The sequence below is a fragment of the Cricetulus griseus genome, chromosome 4, assembly GCF_003668045.3.
Source record: "Cricetulus griseus strain 17A/GY chromosome 4, alternate assembly CriGri-PICRH-1.0, whole genome shotgun sequence".
NCBI classification, from domain to species: domain Eukaryota; kingdom Metazoa; phylum Chordata; class Mammalia; order Rodentia; family Cricetidae; genus Cricetulus; species Cricetulus griseus.
The window spans coordinates 124,078,335-124,098,647 of record NC_048597.1 but is presented as its reverse complement, the minus strand read 5'-3'; the positions used below and the strand labels follow the sequence as shown (position 1 = coordinate 124,098,647).

Here is a 20,313-nt window from a genome sequence, read left to right as displayed (position 1 = left end):
AAGATAAAAATTCAGAAATAGAAAGTAATAAAGTTTTGGAAAATAGTGTTCTGTGGAGTTACCCAGGATAAATGCTCAAGAGACTTTCTATGTTCATAAGAAAAAGGATATATGATAGGTAGGGTTTTAGTTGGGGGGAGGGGTTATAGGGGAAGAGGGGAGGGAAAGAGAACTGGGATTGACATGTAAAACAATCTTGTTTCTAATTCAAAGATAAAGGAAAAGGGACTTATAGATGCCATGGCCATGGTCTGTGACATGTCATGACATTGTGAATCTGTGTTGCAAGGCAGTTGAATCCACATGGATTCAGGAGTCACAGCAAGCAACAGATGGTTCTGCTTGTCACCATTATTTCTTCTGCATCCATGCACTGCAGCTATAAATCCAGCGTTTCTTCTGGCCAGTTGTCTTACCCACTACCTTTGCAGTGACAAACTTGCACACCACTTCCTTATGAATTAGGTTGGCCTGGACTCTTTTTCTTATCGTTTTGTTGTTCAGCTTCTCATGCACTAGCATTTTAAGTTGTATATTATATTCATTAAATCTATCATGGGCATAAGTCATTCTCCCTTATCCCTTTAATGATAAACGATTACAGAAGACATAAACATTCTAGGAAATTACACAAAAACCTTAGTCTCTGATTAATTCACATGAGCAAAGAACCAACACTATGTTGGGATTCTCCTGCTGAGTATTTAGAATCCCAAATATGTAATTAATAACTTGAGCATTGAAATACTACTTGGGATTCCTACTTTTTTTGATTAAGTTTGTTTTGTATCATAAAAGCAACTGTCCTAATATTTCTAGTAAGTGTTAATCTCCAAGGAGGGAGAGGCTTCTGTAACCTAAGCTTCCAAGGAAGGAGAGGTCTCTGTAACCAAAGCTGTCTAGGACGGAGGAGCCTCTGTAAGGAAAGCTTTCAGGAAAGTCCTGTGTAACCAGTTTCCTTATTAACATACAATCTGGGCCAGGCATTGGTGGCACATGCCTTTAATCCTAGCACTTGGGAGGCAGAGGCAGGCAGATCGCTGTGAGTTCGAGGCTAGCCTGGTCTCCAGAGCGAGTGCCAGGATAAGCTCCAAAGCTACACAGAGAAACCCTGTCTCGAAAAAGCAAAAAAACAAAAAAAAAAAAAAAAAAAAAAAGGAAAGAAAAAAAACATACAGTCTGTTGTGTTCAAGTACAGTTATGGAAGTCCTGATGGCATCTCCTAAACTGAAGTGTTTGTGCAGCTACACAATTTTTCTCTTCTTCTATATTGAAAATATTCCAGTCCCAGTAATATAGACAGCTATGAAGGGATGAAGACACACATGTGCTTCAAAAGGCCAAAGGACTTAACTTACAAAATCACCTGCATGTGTTTTAAGTGGCATGTTTGTAAAATATTTTGTTTTGTTATGTTAATATATTGATGGAGAACTTCTTATATTTGTACCCATAGAAATATTAAAATTCAGTCTGTGTGCACCTTCTACAGAAAATTTCTCAACTAAATTCTCATTCAAGTTTATACTGAGTCATGGTGCCAGTTTGTTTCAGTTTATGTATTCACTACATAGCAGTTATTGTTTTTCTTATTATTGTTTGTGTATATTTCAATGTACACATGTGGAGAAAGGACAGATTTGTTGAATCTGTTCTCCCCTTCCACTTATACATGTGTTCTTGGAATTATGAGGTGGTCTCCAGGCTTGTGTGATAAGTGCCTTTACTTCTTCAGCCAACTCACTACCACCATGGTGACATTTGAAAAGTTTGATTCATCTGGAATAATACTTTAATGCAATGGAAAGCTTATATGCACAGGAGAAAGTTTCTTCCTTTAGGTTTCATATTTGTAGGTAAGTTTATGAATTTCTGATGTATATGGAATAAGCATTCAGGTGATGATGGAGAAAGATGGATATATTTTTCTGTATCACAGTGGCAAGAACAATAGAAAATAATTCCTAAAACTCAGTAACCACAGGAAAACAATTATAGCCTAAAGGGGGCCCCTTACTCAATTAATTTTGATACTTAAAAGGAAAAATAAATCATTGGGTTTTTTTTCTGATTTTCAGATCACGTTTAACAGTGATAGACATAGTTTCTCCCAATGATTAAAAACCATGCAGTTTTTCTCCCACATAAATATTACCCCCAATAGTGCCTGTATTTGTATTTCCTCCTTCCTGGAAATAATTCCTTGTTCTGTGGGAATAGCAACGATGCAAAACAAGTATGATTCAGGTCAGCATACACCTTTGAAAAGAGAAAGCACTGTGTTGCCTTTCCACCTAAGCTTGTGGAGCAATTATCTATATGCATCTTAGTAGAAAATGATTCAGAACACCTTTCTAAATGACTAAAACTTCCACATATAATGGCTTCTGTATTTTCCAGAAAACGCTATTGCTCTATAATAATATATATTTCTGAATATGATGTTAAATTTCTAAACTCACAGGGCTGTGGCTGGGATCTTGTACCAGAGTCCTGAAGTGTAAAGGGTTGTGACATGAAATGTGTGATGAGCTGACAAGTGCAATAGCTACAGTCACTAATAGCACGTATATTTAGATGTAAGGTGCACTTTTTAGTAATTGATTTTCTTTTCTATTTGTATCATTTTATTGCTGTTGTTTCTTATTGTTCTAGCTTTAGACTCATCACATATGACACAATAACACATATAACACAATGACTATTTCTCTTTGGTCTCCTTAAAAATAACAAAATTAATTAAAATACTAATTTGTACAGAATCTCAATTATTATAGATAATATAAAGTAGGGAAGTCTTCGGTTCCATACATTGCTAATAGATTACACAGGTATTTTCTTAAACAATTTCAACTCATTTTAATGTGAAACCTATTTTCCAAATCACAAGACTTTCCTCTTGTCCTCTCTGTACCTTAATTGCTAACATTGTGTATTCAATTTACCAACATGAGATCACTGGTAAAAGGTATGTTGACTCCATATCTGTCCTAGTTGTTTCTGTTGCTGTGATAAAAAACAACTCAGGGTCTTGTTTTAGCTCACAATTCCAAATGGAAGCCTATCATAGTAAGGACGACAGAAAAGGAAGATCCTGAAATGCTGGTTATACCGTATCCACAGTGTGCAGATAGAAATTAGTGCATGTAGGCTCACTTCCTATTCTGTGGTCAATTTGATTTCTCTGTTCTTACAGAATTCAGGACCCCCTGCCTAGGGAATTGTACTACCTACAGTGGACTGTGTCTTCCTGTATAAATTAACTTTGTTATGATGATTTCCCATAGGCCAACTAAATATATGCACTTCTCCATTGAGAGTCTCTTCCTGGATGATTCAGGTTGTGTCAAATTACAATTAAAGCTATTACTGTCTCTAAATGAAACAGAATGACTATTGGTCAGAGAAACATTTCTAAAAGCACTCACATAAATTTATAGTCATTACTAGTATCATTATAGAAAATGAGAAAGTACACCACTAAATATCATTTATCAACTAACACCAACTTATTTTTGAAATTTCTCTCACTGCATCTGCATAATCTGTGCAACAAAATTCAATACCCACTAGAATCCACAGAGACAGTCTAACTTCTATACCTTTATTAAAATTGTTTCTTCTACATCATCATTAAACTTTTCCACACATAATATCCACTAATTCCAAGATAACAATTTCATCACAATTGAAATATTTTTCCTATTTTTCTGCTCAGCATCTCTCTTTTCCTCTCATCTCCCATTGTATTCTACCTAAGCCTTTGAAGCTATATACTTCCTCTTCTGTAATGGTGTTTGTATAGCTTGAGTCTTCTATCTCATTAGAATTTTAATTCTCTACTAAATTGTAAAATGCTTTAAGAGAGAGCAAATCCATTATCTCAACTTAACAGTTCTTATCACCTCTATCTTTTCCTTTGTCTAGGATACTGTTTTGGTTATGGTGAGTTCAGAAATTGAACCTGGAGTTGGATAACCATCAGTTGTTTTACATGTAATACATTGGTCAGATCTTCTTTCAATGAAAACCTCAAACTCACTAAAGTATTTCTATTCACTTATTTGGTAGAGAAAGGGGCAGAGAACTAGTGCTTCAACAGAGATGACAAGTGGCACACTATCAGTAATTACTTCTGTCAATAGCAGAATATTTCCTTCCAAGGAGGGAAGGTTCAGTGACCATCACATACCATGACACAAGAAAGTGTCAAGACTTAGATTCTGTCTCTCCGTGAAAACTTTCAACCACAGCTACCCTTCCAGGAATTAATATGTGGGATGAACAGGACAATAAGCTAATCTGATTGACTCACCTTGAGCTAGATGTTCAAAGCAAGCTAATGCCCAAATAATAATAACCAGAAGGCAGAAACTATATAGAAATATGGTGCCTCCTGTACAACTCATTCTATCAGAGATGTAGGATATGTTTTTCCTGAAGAATTGCTAGGGGAAAAAAGCTATTATTCTTGAAAAATAAAAACATACTGAATATGGTCAGCAGCTACAATGTAAATATCCATCATTTGCACATAAGGAAAATATTTGTCAAGTATTCCCATCTCACTTTCTTAGCCAAATTCTGTAAACTTACTAGACATGTATCCAGTATTCTAGTATGAGTATTCCTGTGAGTGTCAGAAGGGTCTACTGAAATATGCAACACTTGCTATGTCATAGAATAATAAACTGGAGCCCAAACCCCTGAAAATCACAGGAAGCTGGATAGTCCTAGTACTAGGGTAAGTCAGCGATGTTTGCAGTACTTGTGGGATTCATCTATGAATGTTAGTCTTCTACACACTAATTCCATGAGTGTGCACCAAAGAACAGAGAAACCACTCAGAATGGAGTTTAGAGTATCACCTAAGTTCTTCACCAGGCTTAGTGTTAGGCAAATGTTCCCTGGAACTCTATGAGCAATCACAGTAAAGAAGGAAATCAACAATCATAAAGACTCCAATGAGAGTAATGGCCCCTCAGCTGGAAGGCATCCATTTATTAGGAACTGGGGCAATTTGAAGTCATCTTAATGACATGTAATTCTAAGCAGAGTTGTCAGGAGAGATAGGTGTGAGGAAAACAATAAACAGCATAAAACAGGGGCTCTTAGGCAATAGTCAGCCTTAACCAGGGTTGATGAGAAAGTCATAAAGACACATTGTTGAAGAAACCAGACCATACACTTCCATCTTCAGCCTGTTGTCTCTTAAGCCTATTTCTTTTTTTCTTTCTGCATCAAATCATATTCAACATAAGGATTTAGAATTTAAATTATACATGAATTGGCACATTTAAGCAATAACTGTATTACAATGATGGATATGTCATGTTTATACCATGAAATGGGGTAAACGAGAAATTAATTGCTGAATTTGATCAACTGTCTAATGTGGGAAATTGCCAATAAAGAGCCAGGTAAAAATACAAAGGAATTTAATACGGGAAAGCCTTACTTATAGAGCATCCTGGCCAGCCATTGGGCAGCAGTAAGTACAGCAAGATGAAGATAAAAGCGAAGGCACAGCATCTGCGTGAGCATCCCTCACACTTACCCCTGCCCTACATTACAATGACCATGCCCTCACAGGCGTGGTCAGGCACACCTGTATCCAGCCCCTAAGCAGTCATGGTTACAGCATGCCCTACAATTCCACTTTTAGTCTAAAAGAGGATTAAAACTTAACAGTGTAAAGTAGCCAAAATTAATAATCATAAATGTGAAATAAAAGAAGATACAACAATCTGCTTATGTCACATCCTAACTATGTCTATTTTACCTAAACCCTAAAGTCATCTGAAAGTGGTGTCCAATCCTGAATACCTTCTTCCAGTCCCAACCATAAACAATAGGAAGCTATCCCTAACTAGGTATATACACTATCCTAAGTGACAACAATGGGGGAAAGGGGGCGTAGCATCCTCCAAGTTAGTTCCTGCTGCAATGGGACTGTGATATCCTTGTGGGGTCCTCTAGGTAGAAAATGATAGTGTAGTGAAAGTGTTGAATGGATTGTATCCAGTCCATATTAGATGGGATTCATTGATTAAAGATCCTTCGTGAAATCCTCAACTTGATTGAAGTCAGTACCAGAAGCTCTGGCCGGAGTGTCCATTGAAATGGAGCAGGTTGGATCCAGTGCAGTCAAGGAGGTGTGCCCCATTTTCTTTCTGGGGTGTCCAGGGATTACTGTCAGGCAGGTCTTCATTGGCTGTGTGAGACTCAAACATAAATGCTAGCAGAGAAATGTTTGCTTGTGTAAGTATGTATACTAGAAAAGGCAACTATGGGAGCATAACAATTATGAGTGGGTGTAGACCTTGAAAGAAAGAGCCAAGAAAAGACAAAGATAGTCCCCAAATTCTTCTCTTATTGTGTATTACATCAATTGGCTTCTTGATACAATATAGAAACTAAAGTTTAGTTAAACAACATGCTTGCATTTTAGAAGAGGAAATCCTAATCCACCTCTAAATCCAGCATTGGTATAATTGAATAGGAACTAGAAAATAAAGAGAAATAGAGTTCTCTGAGAGACAGCTGTAAAGTTTACTGTATGGCACATTCCTTTTGCTATAGCTACCTTCTCTTCTTATGTATCTACCCATGCAGTATCCTTTGCCTTGTGGAGATGAGTTTTCTTGTGAAGATAAAAGCAAAACACTTCCCTTTCCTTTGGGAAGTTTCTATTTATTATATGAAATATACCTTAGTAGACTACCTGCCATTTCTCCTCGTCAAGAGGTTTTTCCTTATCAACACAAATCTTGATCAACTTTGATGGTATCCAAAGTTTTTATTCTCCTGTGGAAACCAATGCAAAACCCCTACCCCATCGTAACACATGTCCTGGTCTCCATATAGAGGTTAGTACATCTTTGAAGTATACCGGCTGATTGAGTTCAGCAGTTTTTTCTGTCACCAATGTCTTTCCACAGTTGTTTGTCCTTTTTCATTGGAATTGGGAAAGTTTAGTGTCAATAAAGCATTATGCAACCTATGTTTGGGTGCTTTTGTTTTCCAATTAATAAATGTTCAATCTCATCATTGCCTTGTGCTAGTGGGCTTGGCAAACCCGTATGGGATCTGATATGTGTAATGTATATAGGATTACTTCGGTTTCTGTTTGTTTCCTGTAATTCTATAAACAGTGAAGTTAATTCTGTATTATCAGGAACAAATTCTGCAGTCTCAATGTGTAACATGACTCTCCCTGCATATTGAAATTCAGTAACTATATTAAGAAGTTCTGTAAAATCCATGAATACCATGAGAATTGCATATAATTCTGCCTTCTGTACAGATTTCTCCTCTTTGCTCAGTTGCTCAAATACTCCAATGTGCATAATATTTTGGATGTACTTCATTTCATTCTTGGAACTTGTCCCTTCCTAACACTATGATGTACTATAGCTTTCCCATTCACTTGATCTTATACCCATTTCCTCTTTAAAGGTATATTCATTGAATGCTTGAAAGCAGAGTACATAACAAATGAAACTTTATAATTTCTACATTTCTTAGCAAAATTATTTTCAAATTATAGATAATTAAAAATGCAAGTTAGAGGGGTAGGAGAAATCGCTCAGAATTTACTTATGTTGGCTGATCCTCCAGAGGACCGCAGTTCAGTTTCCAGCATTCATGTTGACCAGGTCATGACTGCCTGGAACTCCACCTCAAGAGGATGCAATACCCTCTTCTGCCTCCATGAGCCCCTGCATATGTATACACACACTTGCTTACATACACATAAATAAAAATTAAATATAAGAATACACATAGATTATTAAATAAATATTAATTTACATGCCAAAATAAAATTTCTAACACATTCTCATTTAAAAGTACAATTATTTATCATAGGAAATCATCATGTCCATGTACTTTGTAAAATAAAATTAGCACTCTTCAAGCACTCTTATCAGTGGATAAGAGTGCTTGAAGCACTCGGGCAGAGGAATCAAGTTTAGTTGCTGGCACCTATGTTGGACACCTCACAGCACCTTGGAACTCATATTTTAGAGAATCCATTTCCCTCTTCTGGGCTACACATGCATATACCCTGTACATATAGGCACAGGTAAGCACACACATACATATAAATAATCAAATAAACCATTAAAATGTATGTAAACTCTCCATATTGATTATAGTTTTTGAATAATGTCTATGTAGAGAATAGTCAGACAACCCCATTTTAAAGGAATATTAAGATCTCACCATAATGGACCCTAAGTATACTTTTGGTTTCAGCATATCAAAAACTTTAGTAGTCATCTAACACAAGACACATCAACTACCAAACTATAGTGATTTTCCATGTAATATCTCCACGACTGGAAAGAAAACTGTGACATTCATTTTACGCTTAAAGACCATTCTTTATTTCCCAGGTGTGATGGGAGAATATGAGCCGAAAATTGAGGTCCATTTTCCTTTCACGGTTACAGCTGCTAAGGGAACAACTGTTAAGATGGAATGCTTTGCACTCGGCAAGTAAGTACATATTATTCTATAATTAGACACAATTGTTTATTAAAACATGACTCAGCTGTTTGGATCACTTATTTTGCTAGGTTTCACTTTCCCAGAAGCCCCACAGTGACTATAGTGTTTTTAGAAAAAGGGAGGCTGGGAAATGGTGAGTAGTCAAGTCCCTTGAGCTGTGCTTGGGGATCTGTTGCTTCAACATCAAGGAAACATGTCTAGACTACAGGAGAGCTTTCCATCCCTCTGTCTACTGATCTGAAAATCTCAGCATTGTCCTCAGATTTCCTCTGGCAGGAGAGTGAAAGGACAAAGGACTGTCTGCTACTCATGTAGTTGTCCAGAGTGAAGACTACATGGTGCACAGATCAGAGGTGGAATGCTTGCCTAGTAGTGCAGTCTTGAATAGAATTCTTGGGATTACAAGAGTTTCAGGGGAATGAGGTGGATTCTTCCATGAAGTCCTTGCCATTCGAGAGTAAGAAGCAGAGTGTGGTGATCAGAATCCATGTAAAGAAATCTGGCATGTTGTATGCTCTTGGTAATGCAGAAACTGGGAGCCAGACAGGTGGGTCCTGTGCCATGCTATAGACAGTCTGCCTAGTTGACAAACTCCAGGACAGTGAGAGGCTGTCTCACTAAAAAGCAGATAGTATTTGAACAATCACCTGAGTTTGTCTCCCAACTCCTACGTGAACATGCATGCATGTATGTCTGCACATATGCAAACATACACACATATGCATACCTACTGGAAACAAACTGTAGGAGGCATGGGTACAGGGATCAAACTGAGTATTTCATTATCTCCTAAAATAGTAGCAGGAGAACAAAATTTTAATGTGTATAATCCACACCATTCTCCAAATGAAAGATGATTGCTGGCTAGGCTGATTGAGCCTGACTCTGAAGTTTAAAGCCTGTGCTGTCTGTGTAGTTGCTTGTTGATGATTTCTATAGTGTGAGTAGCATGTGTAGCAGGAGTGTAGTTCTGATGATGTTTGATTATGGTATTCTGATTTGTTTCAAACACAGTGTTATTATTTTTAGAATGACAAGGCCTCAGGATCCCTTCAAGATCTGTAATTATAATTTGTATAAATGCATCTTTTTCAGAGTTACTAATCATGTAACTCCAGTTGTGCTAAACTAACACCCACAGTATTACATTGATAAAAAAACTTGTTTCAGAAAAGTGCAGTAGGATCAGCCCATGGAGGGGGTGTATAAGAGTGAATGGCATGGATTCAGCCAGAAATTCATGGAGAAATACCATCAGTACAATGTGTTGCAATTTCAAGACAAATTGTGATAAAATGTCTATGATGTTCTACTCACAATTAAGACCATGGTAGGAAAAAACTAAAGTCTATGTAGCCCACTGTTTAAGCAAGTGATTCCACAATGGAAATGTAATTTAAGGGGAAAATTCATGTGGGAAGTATGTGGTCATGTGACCAGGTACCTGAGGAACTCTTCCAAAGCCAAAGGCCTTAGTTAAGTGCATGAGACAGGATGATACCTTTTAACTCTAGTGTTGCTGCCATTTGCCTGGGAGCAGCCAAAGTCAAACCCCTAATCTTGACAAACGGAAAAATAATATATTCCAATGGGATTTCAAAGTCTCAGTATATCCTGCAGTTAAATATTTCTTAAATGCCAAAACTTGTACTAAAGCCAAACAAACATGGGTCATATTGTAAAACAAATTAGAAAACTCAATTTATAAAGAAAACAGCATAGAGCCTTTCCCCAGGGAAGTTATTTAATACATTAGATGTGATTGTTTGGGGGAGGCTTGAAATATGCTTAGCAAATTGGCACTTGCAGTTTCTCTCTTTCTAGGTGGGGCCCATCATTTCAAGTTATTTATATTGTCAAATCTTTGTTTTCTCCAACGTCTTATGCTTTCCTTGTTTCCACTCACCAAAATAAATAAACTGAAAAGTGGGTATATGTTTTTTTTTAAAAAAAAAAAAAAAAAAAAAAAAACATACTGCCTCTGTGAAAGAGGTCCCTCCCTGCCCTGACTCTCTCAGGCATGCTTAATACTCTTTCTATAAATTGTGGTGATTGGAGGGAAAATCATTATGAGGAAATATACCAGTTCTTAAAACTCACCTGCCACCACATAAAAACAAAATGAACTAAACGGGCATCTTACCCTGTTTGAATTCCTTCCTACCATTGCAAGAAGCAGGTCATCACTCCCAATATGAACACTACATTTTTAAATGACTGTCAGAGCCATGGATTGGTACTTACTCATAGCTTGCATGAGCTGCTGACCATTTTCTTGATGAAGAATACCCTACTGCACTTTTCTGAAAATACCCTAGTGGGCATTTTCTCTAGAAATGTAGTATCTGTCAGTTGGTGTCAGTCAGGATCTAACCACACAGACAGATGCTGCCTCTCACTATGTGTGCATAGTGTGCTTTAACCATAAACTGCACTTGACTAGATTCTGGAATGGCAATCTCAGAGTCCCATTCTGTCTCATGGTCTCATAGTCTTTGGGTTTATTCGTTCCTAGACCAGGAATATTTCCCATTACTTTCATAGCAGCTGCTGTTCATTGCTCCCTTAAAGAGATCTTTATATTAGATTATATATGATATATATATATATATATATATATATATATATAATATATATGAGCTATTTTATATGGCTTATACTTACTACTCTGCATGCAATATCTTTTATGAGTTTCCTCTGCAAATGTAGTAAGGCTGAAAAGGAAAAGCAAAATGGGACATCTGTAGACTCAGAGCAGGAAGAACTCATTACTACCTGCAAAAGATTAGAGAGCTCATGAAACCAGAACAAGGAAGAGCTCAAGATGGGAGCATATCAGAGGCTAAACAGTGGAGAAAGAATCACTCGGGCTAGGATAAGAAAAAGGATGAAGGAAGCTTCAGGAATTTACATATTGATTTCTATTTCATATAATTTCCCATCTCCTCTTCTGGCTCTGATGAAGCCAAGTAGAATTCCCCATTAAATGAGATTTCAAAACATTGAGGATGTAGTCATGAGAGAAAGTTTAGAGGAAAGACAATGGCAGGCAGGGAAAACAGACAATAGCCAGCTAAGTGTCTATCCATGTTGACGACATAAGCCTCCTGAGAGCAGGGCTTGTATTGCTCATTTGCTCATCATGGTTGCCTCCCCCAGTATCCAGTAGGTGGACAGTATTCAAGAAATAACTTCTGGCGAAGTTAATTACCTTAGACTTACTAAGCCCACTTAAGTCAAATATTTTCTCATAAATAACTTCTTTATACTATACCCTAAAATGCATCTATATTTGTGTATTCTGTTCTTCCATCCATGGCTCTATGATCATCTAGTTTTGTCCAAATATAGAATCATTCTCTGAACTTTACCCTTCCATGCCTTTTCTTATCTCCATTTATTCATTTTCCCATTGCTTTGGGATTACTGCTTGTCTATCTTGTTTTGATTATATAAGAATGTTTAGCATGAGATCTAGTCTGATAAGAAGTGTTTAGGTGTTCAGCATCATGGTGGTTAAGTCCAAGCTCAGGGCTGCTTAGCGGATCTTTATAATTATCTTGTACAATTAAACTTTACTTTTCATCCCAAGGTGTATTTTGTTGCTGTTTATCCTATGCGAGAGGGTCAGATGTAAGTAAAAGAAACATTTATTATATACAAAGCAAGGAGTGTGGTGTGTGTGTGTGTGTGTGTGTGTGTGTGTGTGTGTGTGTGTGTGTGAGAGAGAGAGAGAGAGAGAGAGAGAGAGAGACAGAGACAGAGACAGAGACAGAGACAGAGACAGAGAGACAGAGAAAGATGGGGGGAGGAAGGCAGAGATTTGTTGCAGTAATGCACTGAAGGTTAAAGAACAGAACACATAAATATAAACTACTAAATGTTTTAAACCTTTCTATATGATATTGGGGCAGCCTGTCCTTCAAGATGTTCAGTTTCTATGGAGTATATGATTGATGAGGTTTAGCACACACATAATCGTAAATTATGTAAGTTCATAATTTTCTTAGAACTTAAAAAGATTTAGAAGAAAATAAATGTGTGTAGATTATGAAACTTTACTATTGGTAATGACACCAAACTTTACTGGCTTTTAATTTGAAGTTAACTAGACTTTGGGTTCCTATCAACAAACCTCAAGTTTTCTTCTAAATGGACTCTAGTTAAATCAAACTTTGACAAAAAAAAAATCAGATGGCTTCTCTACAGGCTGCTATGTTAGGGAAGAGCAGTATAGACTAGCTTAGTCCTAGAAATTGCTTTTAAAATGAAACTAAAAAATATTGAGCACAGAACTTATAAAGTGGCTGGGACAGACTCGATTTCGTGATGGTCAATTCTGCAAAAGGTATTTCCCAGAAAAATGGGAAGTGCTTCAGTATGATCCCTGGGGAAATGGAGTTCTGTAATGGCTTGGAAAATACAGCGAGGTGTAACAAAACAGAGAGGGATTAATTATTGGGGAATAAAAGGCTGTTTTAGGCATATGGAAAGTTATTATCAAGAGATTGCTCACAAGCTGTTCTCCAGTCTCAACAAGGTAGAGAGGTAGTGAAACTCCAGCACCACAGCATTAAACTAAAAGAATTAGATTGGGTGTAATGTAGAAACTTTCGACAAAATGAGATGTTATGGAGAAAATGGGCTATAGGGAGAGGTAGTGAAGGGCCTTACCCTCTACTGCTGTAAGAATGTAATAATGCCCATTGGTTGCTAGATGATTTAGTTGTAATGTTCACTAAAAGAGAGACATTCAGGTCAGACTTGAAGATGAAATTTTAAACAGTCCTGTTTGCTCGCTCTTTTCCTCCCCACCATTTGGACAAGACACTAAAGCAGTGGTTCTCAACCTTCCTAATGCAGTGACACTTTAATACATTTTCTCAGATTGTGGTGACCCCTAACCATAAAATTATTTTGCTGTTATTTCATAACTAATTTTGCTACTGTTATAAATTATAATGTAAATATCTGACATGCAGGATAACCGATATGCAACAAGTGGGAAGGGTTGTTTGACCCGACACCTAAGGTTGAGAACCACTGCACCAAAGGTTGAATAATGTAGAGTCAAACAGAGTGGATTAGCTAACTGTGTACATGTGTGTTCCTAGAGAAAATTTTAAGCTCTTTGATGGCATGTTCAGAAGTAAAAGAAAAAGTAATTTGCTTTTCTTGCTCAGGCTTCAGCCTAGTTGGAGTACAAGATAAAGGGACAAAAGACTGCTTTGGGGTTCCAATAAGTAATTCCTTTCCAAGGCTCTCTTCCACAGTGTTTGTTATTTAAAAGTTGTTGATATTTTCAACTGTGAGTGTTCAGTTGTGTGATTGTATTCCAGTCATCAATTGAATACATAGACTGATAATTTGAATTTTAGAATAGTGAGAGTTGATAGGAATAACTATTGAAAATATTAAAATTTGTATCTCAGATAGGTATGGCAGAACATGCCTATAACCCCAGAACAAGACTTTATGGCATAGGGATCACTAGTTCAAGGCAAATCTGCCCTTAGTGAGATTGTATTTCATAAGTAATAAAATAATATATAGTAGGTATCCTGTTAGTATCCAGGTGTCTGAAGAATGACTCAGGTGGGACTTGGAGACATTTGACCTACAAGGTTGGAAAATTCAGATGGTGTTTCTTTGCTGATATTGACAGGATATCTTGATAAGATGATATTCACAGCAATTTTGAGCCCTCCATCAGCCCAGGGGCCCAGGATGAGCACAGTCAGTGCACTCAAGTCTTCCATCAGCCCAGGGGTTCAGGGTGAACACAGTCAGTGCTCTGCAGGCCTCCATCATCCAATAGGCCCATTGAAAGCAGAGTCAGTATCCTCAAGCTCTCCATCAGCCTAGGCAGGCCCACAGGGGATAAAATAGGTACCTCTCCTCTCTGAACAGACATAGTTTGCATATTCTAGATCCCCACTTTGTAGAGGACAGGTGCAAAGAGCTGGTGACTTACATGGTGGCACCATTTCCATTTCACACACTCAAAACCTTCTCTTCCTCAGTCCTCCCCCTTCCTCTACCTCAGTCTTACATGCAAGTTCATATCTGAGACCCTGTAGCCCTGTAACCTCAGTCTAAAATATCCTTCCATCACTATTTCCACTGACTTCAAAGCTGAAATCCAATGCCACTTCTTCATTAAATGCCCTATGCTTTTCTTTAGAGCCAATCTCTCACGTTCAGGACTTATATATAACCACATATCTATGTCACCATCTCATCTGCCCCACTGGGACAGCTGTCTGCATCTGTCTTCTTTATAGTGCTGGCTTTTCTGGATGACTGAAGTGCTTTTCTATGTGACAGGTACTGAATATGCTGACTGTATTGAATTCCTGGGTGAGAAATGGGGCTAATCTTTCACAGCAGGATTGGATAATTACTACTGGTTTGGCCAAACAAATACCTTTAAATGCAGGTCACATATCCTGGCCCTGAAAAGCATCACACATAATTTACATTAGCTGCACTTTCCTGGCAGTTTTTATTTCACCATGTGACCTTTTCCAGCCCACAGAAAGATGGCTAGATATGTCACATAGCCACCAATAGCAGGGTAGAATGTGGTCAGTGGTACTTAGCTGCCCCAATGCAAAAGAGCAAACTCGAGGATGCTCTGTAATAAAAATACCATATGATATAAGCACCACAGTTTATCTCCCAGGGCAAACCTGCAAGCCAGCAGTTTCAGGTAATAGTGGTATAGGCAAAATTGTTCTTTCTTTTTTGTAATTCTACATGTTCCTTATCTTGCTCATTCAGCTATTAACCCACAATCAGATTAGTACTGTTCAAAAGGCTTTAAACCACTTAGTGCGATAATTGATGATAATGACATTTTTACACGCATCTGAAACCTGGAAGTGAAATGGAAAAATTCATTCAACTCCTTGCCCCACTTAGCTCCTGTTTATTCAGAAGAGTTTGTCATCATGCTTTCTACACTCCATTACATGTCAGTAGCACTTTTTCTCTTCCTTCTTCCTTCCTTCCTTCCTTTTCTTTCTTTCTTTCTTTCTTCCTTACTTCTTTCCTTCCCTCCCTCCTTTCTTTCCGTATGTTTGTTGTAAATAAAACAGTACTTAATTAATAAAATTGGGTTGTGCTGTAATTTCTGTTTCAGTTTCCTTGGTCTTTAGCAAAATTGTCTTAAGTACTACTTTCAAATTCCTTTGTACTGTGAGACTGACCAGATGTCCCTGAGGCATCTCACAGCCTGTCACTGCCAAAAAATGTTTTAGTTGTAGATTGATGATTTATCAATATTGTTTATTTAGAAATGTCACTCAACAACAGCTGTTGGAGTTAAAAGTAAATTTGATTGATGTCATATTTGCCTATCAGACTAAAATCAAATTTCCCAATCCTTGGGTTAACCGAAGACCCGGGAGAGGAGTCAATTATTGGGTCAAGGAATCAATAAATGCTTGGATCTCACTGGGAAGCAGTACATAAGAATCGAGAAACTAGACTGAGAAGTGTGACAGACTTCAGATTTTCAGAGACGAGTGATGTATCCTATTTTAAATGGTACCCAAGGGTGATGGTGCTTTACAGAACATCAACAAATGTAGAATCTAGCCTGGCACCTGTCTATAGATGGGAGACAAATTGCACAGATGTGTAGATCAAGACACGCAAGCTCAGCCTATGTGTAAAGCTAATTCCCTTGATACTCATGATGTTCTCTGGAATTCCTGCCTAGAAAAGCAATACTTTGCTCCATTTGCACTTAGATGTGTTGTGCACTTCCGGGGGAATAGGGTCAGTTTATTACTCACACTTACACTAATAGAGGCAAAACCAGCTCTCCCAGTTATGTACCTTGTGTCTCAATTTACTGTAGACTCCTGCAGTCGGTGAGACTAATTCTCATCTCTCCCAGTTCTTAACCTGGTGTTCTTCAATTTAGTGTAAACTCCTACAGTCAGTAAGAGTAAGTCTCATTTTGTCCTAGTGAAGGACTTTCTGGACACACTTATGTATCTCAGTGATAGACAATTAGGAATATTAGGATAGAGTACACCATAGGTGGGAGTCATATGATAATCCCTAAGGAACTGAAAGTTTTACTTAGCTCATTTGAACTATGGCTTTGTGGTCAACCTCCCTTCTGTTTCCATCAAATTACTTTTTCCTTGCATGTGGATTATGAGGTCAAAAATGTTTAAATACTGACATTCTTAAAGGGTTTCTAAAATTTTATATTCATAAGAAGTTCGTCTTTATCTTATATTATTCTACTTTGCAAAATCATTCCTAGGTATGTTTCCTTAATACCTAAATTAATCACTACTTGATCAATAAAGCAGGTAACCATACAAGTTGCCACAAATCCCACAGTTCTTCAAACTGAAGTTCTGGCTAGACCTAGATATTTCTCTCATCCACTTAGAGTCTCGGTACCAACCAGAAATGTTTCTTGTGATTCCAGTTTCCTTATTTTATGCTCCTATACTCCTAAGTTTCTATAAATTTTATGTAGTTACCACCACAAATAATTGCTACATTCTATTAGATAGCTAATTTGGTTCTAATGACAGCTTAACACTCAGATTGCTACTGTTAAAGTTTGATTTATCTAGTGGAAAACCTGCTAAGATCGCTTTATTTGAGATACCATTCTTGTGATATGTTTTGACAGCATTTAATTTTTAAATCTATCACAGGATACAGACTCTCAAATGTATTTTAAGTCTATCTGAATCATTGTGCCATGAACTAAGCTTGCTTGTCAATGTGTCTGCTGTTCCCACAATAGTACTAGTCAAGTTCTGACAGCCACAGCAAGTAGTCACAAAAAATCGTCAATTTAAATTTTTAAAATATTGTATATCAAATTCTTGGAATGGCTTGACATGCAGTCGAAAATTAAGACATGTAGTGTTAGTGATTCACACACAATCACATGCAAATCCAGTTATAAAACTATAGCCATAAAACTAGGCCTTTCCATTCCCAAACTAGTGCATTTACCTTAAGTTCCCCATGGTGAGATCTTACAGTATAAGATTTCCAGTTTTATGAGGACACTGATAGAAGAGAGTCCTGCTAGAAGGTAAAATTTTTCTCTTTGATGACTATTTCTTCTAATGGTGACCATTAAAAGGAAATTAGTAAAGTGATTTCAAAATTTTCTTTTTTTTTTTTTTTCGAGACAGGGTTTCTCTGTGGCTTTGGAGGCTGTCCTGGAACTAGCTCTTGTAGACCAGGCTGGTCTCGAACACACAGAGATCCACCTGCCTCTGCCTTCCTAGTGGTAGAATTAAAGGTGTGAGCCACTAATGGCTGGCTAAAATTTTCTAAAGATTTCAGTCACTGAGAATGTGAATATGTGGTTTTGAAAATGAACTTCTCTTTCCTACCCTTAGCAATCTTTCCTTTTAACCCTAATAACTGACCATACCACAACTCTACATAACTGATCTTTGCTAAGCCTTCAAGTTTACTTCGTTCAATTCATTTTATTCATCACAACACAGTTCAAGTGTAGTATTGATGAATTAGGTTAGCTTTTACACCTCTGCTGCTAATGAAGATGGCAGATGTACATTGAGTTGCCTTTTGGTGAAATGTAGTTTATGTTTTTGTGAGAAACTCTATGAGTCTCCTTCCTGGTTTTTATAACAGCTCTAGTTTGACTGTTGAATCACACTTCACCTCTTAATTTGGTTGAGTTGGTTGGTGCTATTTTTATTCAATCCCTTATAAGATAGCTCGTGAGTCCATATTGGGATCCCAGATCTCCACCCCAATCACAGCTTCCTACATTTACCCCAGATCTACTGACACAGTTTCAGTTAGCAAGAATGACTTGCCCTGCACACCCATGTAAAGCCTCATTAATCTTGTGTATGTCTTCCTTCTCATCTCCATCTGTTTTATCACCAAGAGCATTTCTTGAATCCATCCTCACTACTCCTTGATGAACATTTATTGATAAACTAATTTATCAACATAATAGGTAGTGTATTATAAAGCAAACCAGGGATAAACTTCTGTGCTAGTCAAATTCTGATTTGGAGCCAACATGGGTATTGAAGTTGTGAAAATCAAAGCAAAGAATTTCTCAGAACCTGTGTCTCACAGTAGGGTCCCATGCAATTGTGTGTGCTCCTTTATGTCCAAGTTTTAGGAATAATATTTATCTTCTAGTTTTTGAACAGGAAAATAGAGAAAGTGAGTAGACTTTGTTATGGAGTTTAAGTGTCCGGTCATTACAGCATAATGGATTAAAATCATCTCTTCTTAGTGTAGCATTAAAAATAATGTATAATTAAATTGTCATTATTATTTTTCACTTTCTAAGACAATTTTGCCAATCTTGAAAATTGTTGACACAGAGTATTTACAGCATAAACATTGAGTGTTCTACTATCTCATTAACTACATGATGCTTAATAGCATCATAGCATTTACCTAATTAATTAGGTATTTATGCAGGATATTTATTGTGGAATTTCAGGCAGGGTCCTTTGACTCATTATATATATATATACATATATATATATATGTATATATATATATATATATATATAATTTTTAGAGGGCAGTATACCTATTCTATCTGTTATAGTGTAGAGATTATTTTTTTTCTTTCCCATTTCAGAGTTTATCTAGAAATTTAGAAGATGTGCTACCTCTGTAATTTTAGTGTTTTTCTGTGCCCCTGATGTTATGACTCCAAACACACAAGATCATATATACATTTTATTCATTTCTTCCAGTATTCTCATCAACTGTGTAGCTGGTGGCATCATCATATCATTGGCTTTAGGTGTAATGCAACTTGCAAACAAATGCCACTGAGAGATGGGCAAGGGAGATGAACTGTAGGACAGTACTGAAGACATGTCTAAGCCTATATCTTATAGAGAACATTAGCAAGCTTGCATTTGCCTTTGTAGTACTAATTATCAATTCCTGTCACTACAACATTAGATACTGACTCTTTATATTTTGTGCTAAAATTCTATTTACACAATTATACAATGTTGATCCAAGTGGTTCTGAATTGTGTTATTTTCATTTGTCATTGCTTTGCATTTTGTGACCTTTCACTAAGTATTTTCTATTATAAAGAGCAGAGAAGTAGAAGATGTCCTTTCTATATTTTAATATATTTTTAAAAATATCCATTGACCTTTTCCCTGTGCTTGATTTTCCAAAGCAGATTTTCTTGTTTGCTGTAGTTATGTTTGATATAATTTTGTGCATGAGAGAAACATGTTTGTGAGCTTGTATGTGTTCATATTAATAGCTAACTCCACAGAAAGAATATCTCTAAATAATCTATATCCTAGTTGGGACCAGCTTTCCACTTGACACAGCCAAGAATTACCTGAGAGAGTCTCAGATGAATAGCTATCTTCATCAGATTGATTATTTCAATAGACATGAAAGAGCCCTGCTCAATGTGGGTGGTGCCATTTCCTGGGCAGGTGGTCTTGAACTGTAAGAGAAAGTAGGCTAAACAAGACTCTGGGGATGAAAGGGAGTAAGCCAGAAAGCTGTGTTCCTCCATGATTCCTTCCTCCATCTTCCTGCCTTTATTTCTTGCCCTGACTTCCCCCAAAGATGAACTGTGACCTGAAATATGAACCAAATAAATGTTTTTATCCTCGACATCCTATTGATTGGTATGTTCTATCATAGCCACATGATGCAACTAGAAGAGACCATAAGGCATATATTCAATATTGCTCACCCATATTCCTTCTGTGACATGTTACTGTTTTGGTTAACTGCTGTATACCTGAAAAAATAATTTCCAGAATA

General features: G+C 37.0%; 1 protein-coding gene across 1 annotated transcript in view; it reads left to right on the top strand.

Moving 5' to 3' along the window:
- Cntn5 (contactin 5) overlaps positions 1–20,313 on the top strand; it is a 469,456-nt gene that overhangs the window by 146,954 nt on the left and 302,189 nt on the right. The window contains exon 7 of the mRNA XM_035444195.1: positions 8,400–8,502. Coding sequence (XP_035300086.1) covers positions 8,400–8,502 — 103 coding nt within the window. The remainder of the gene's footprint in view (positions 1–8,399; positions 8,503–20,313) is intronic.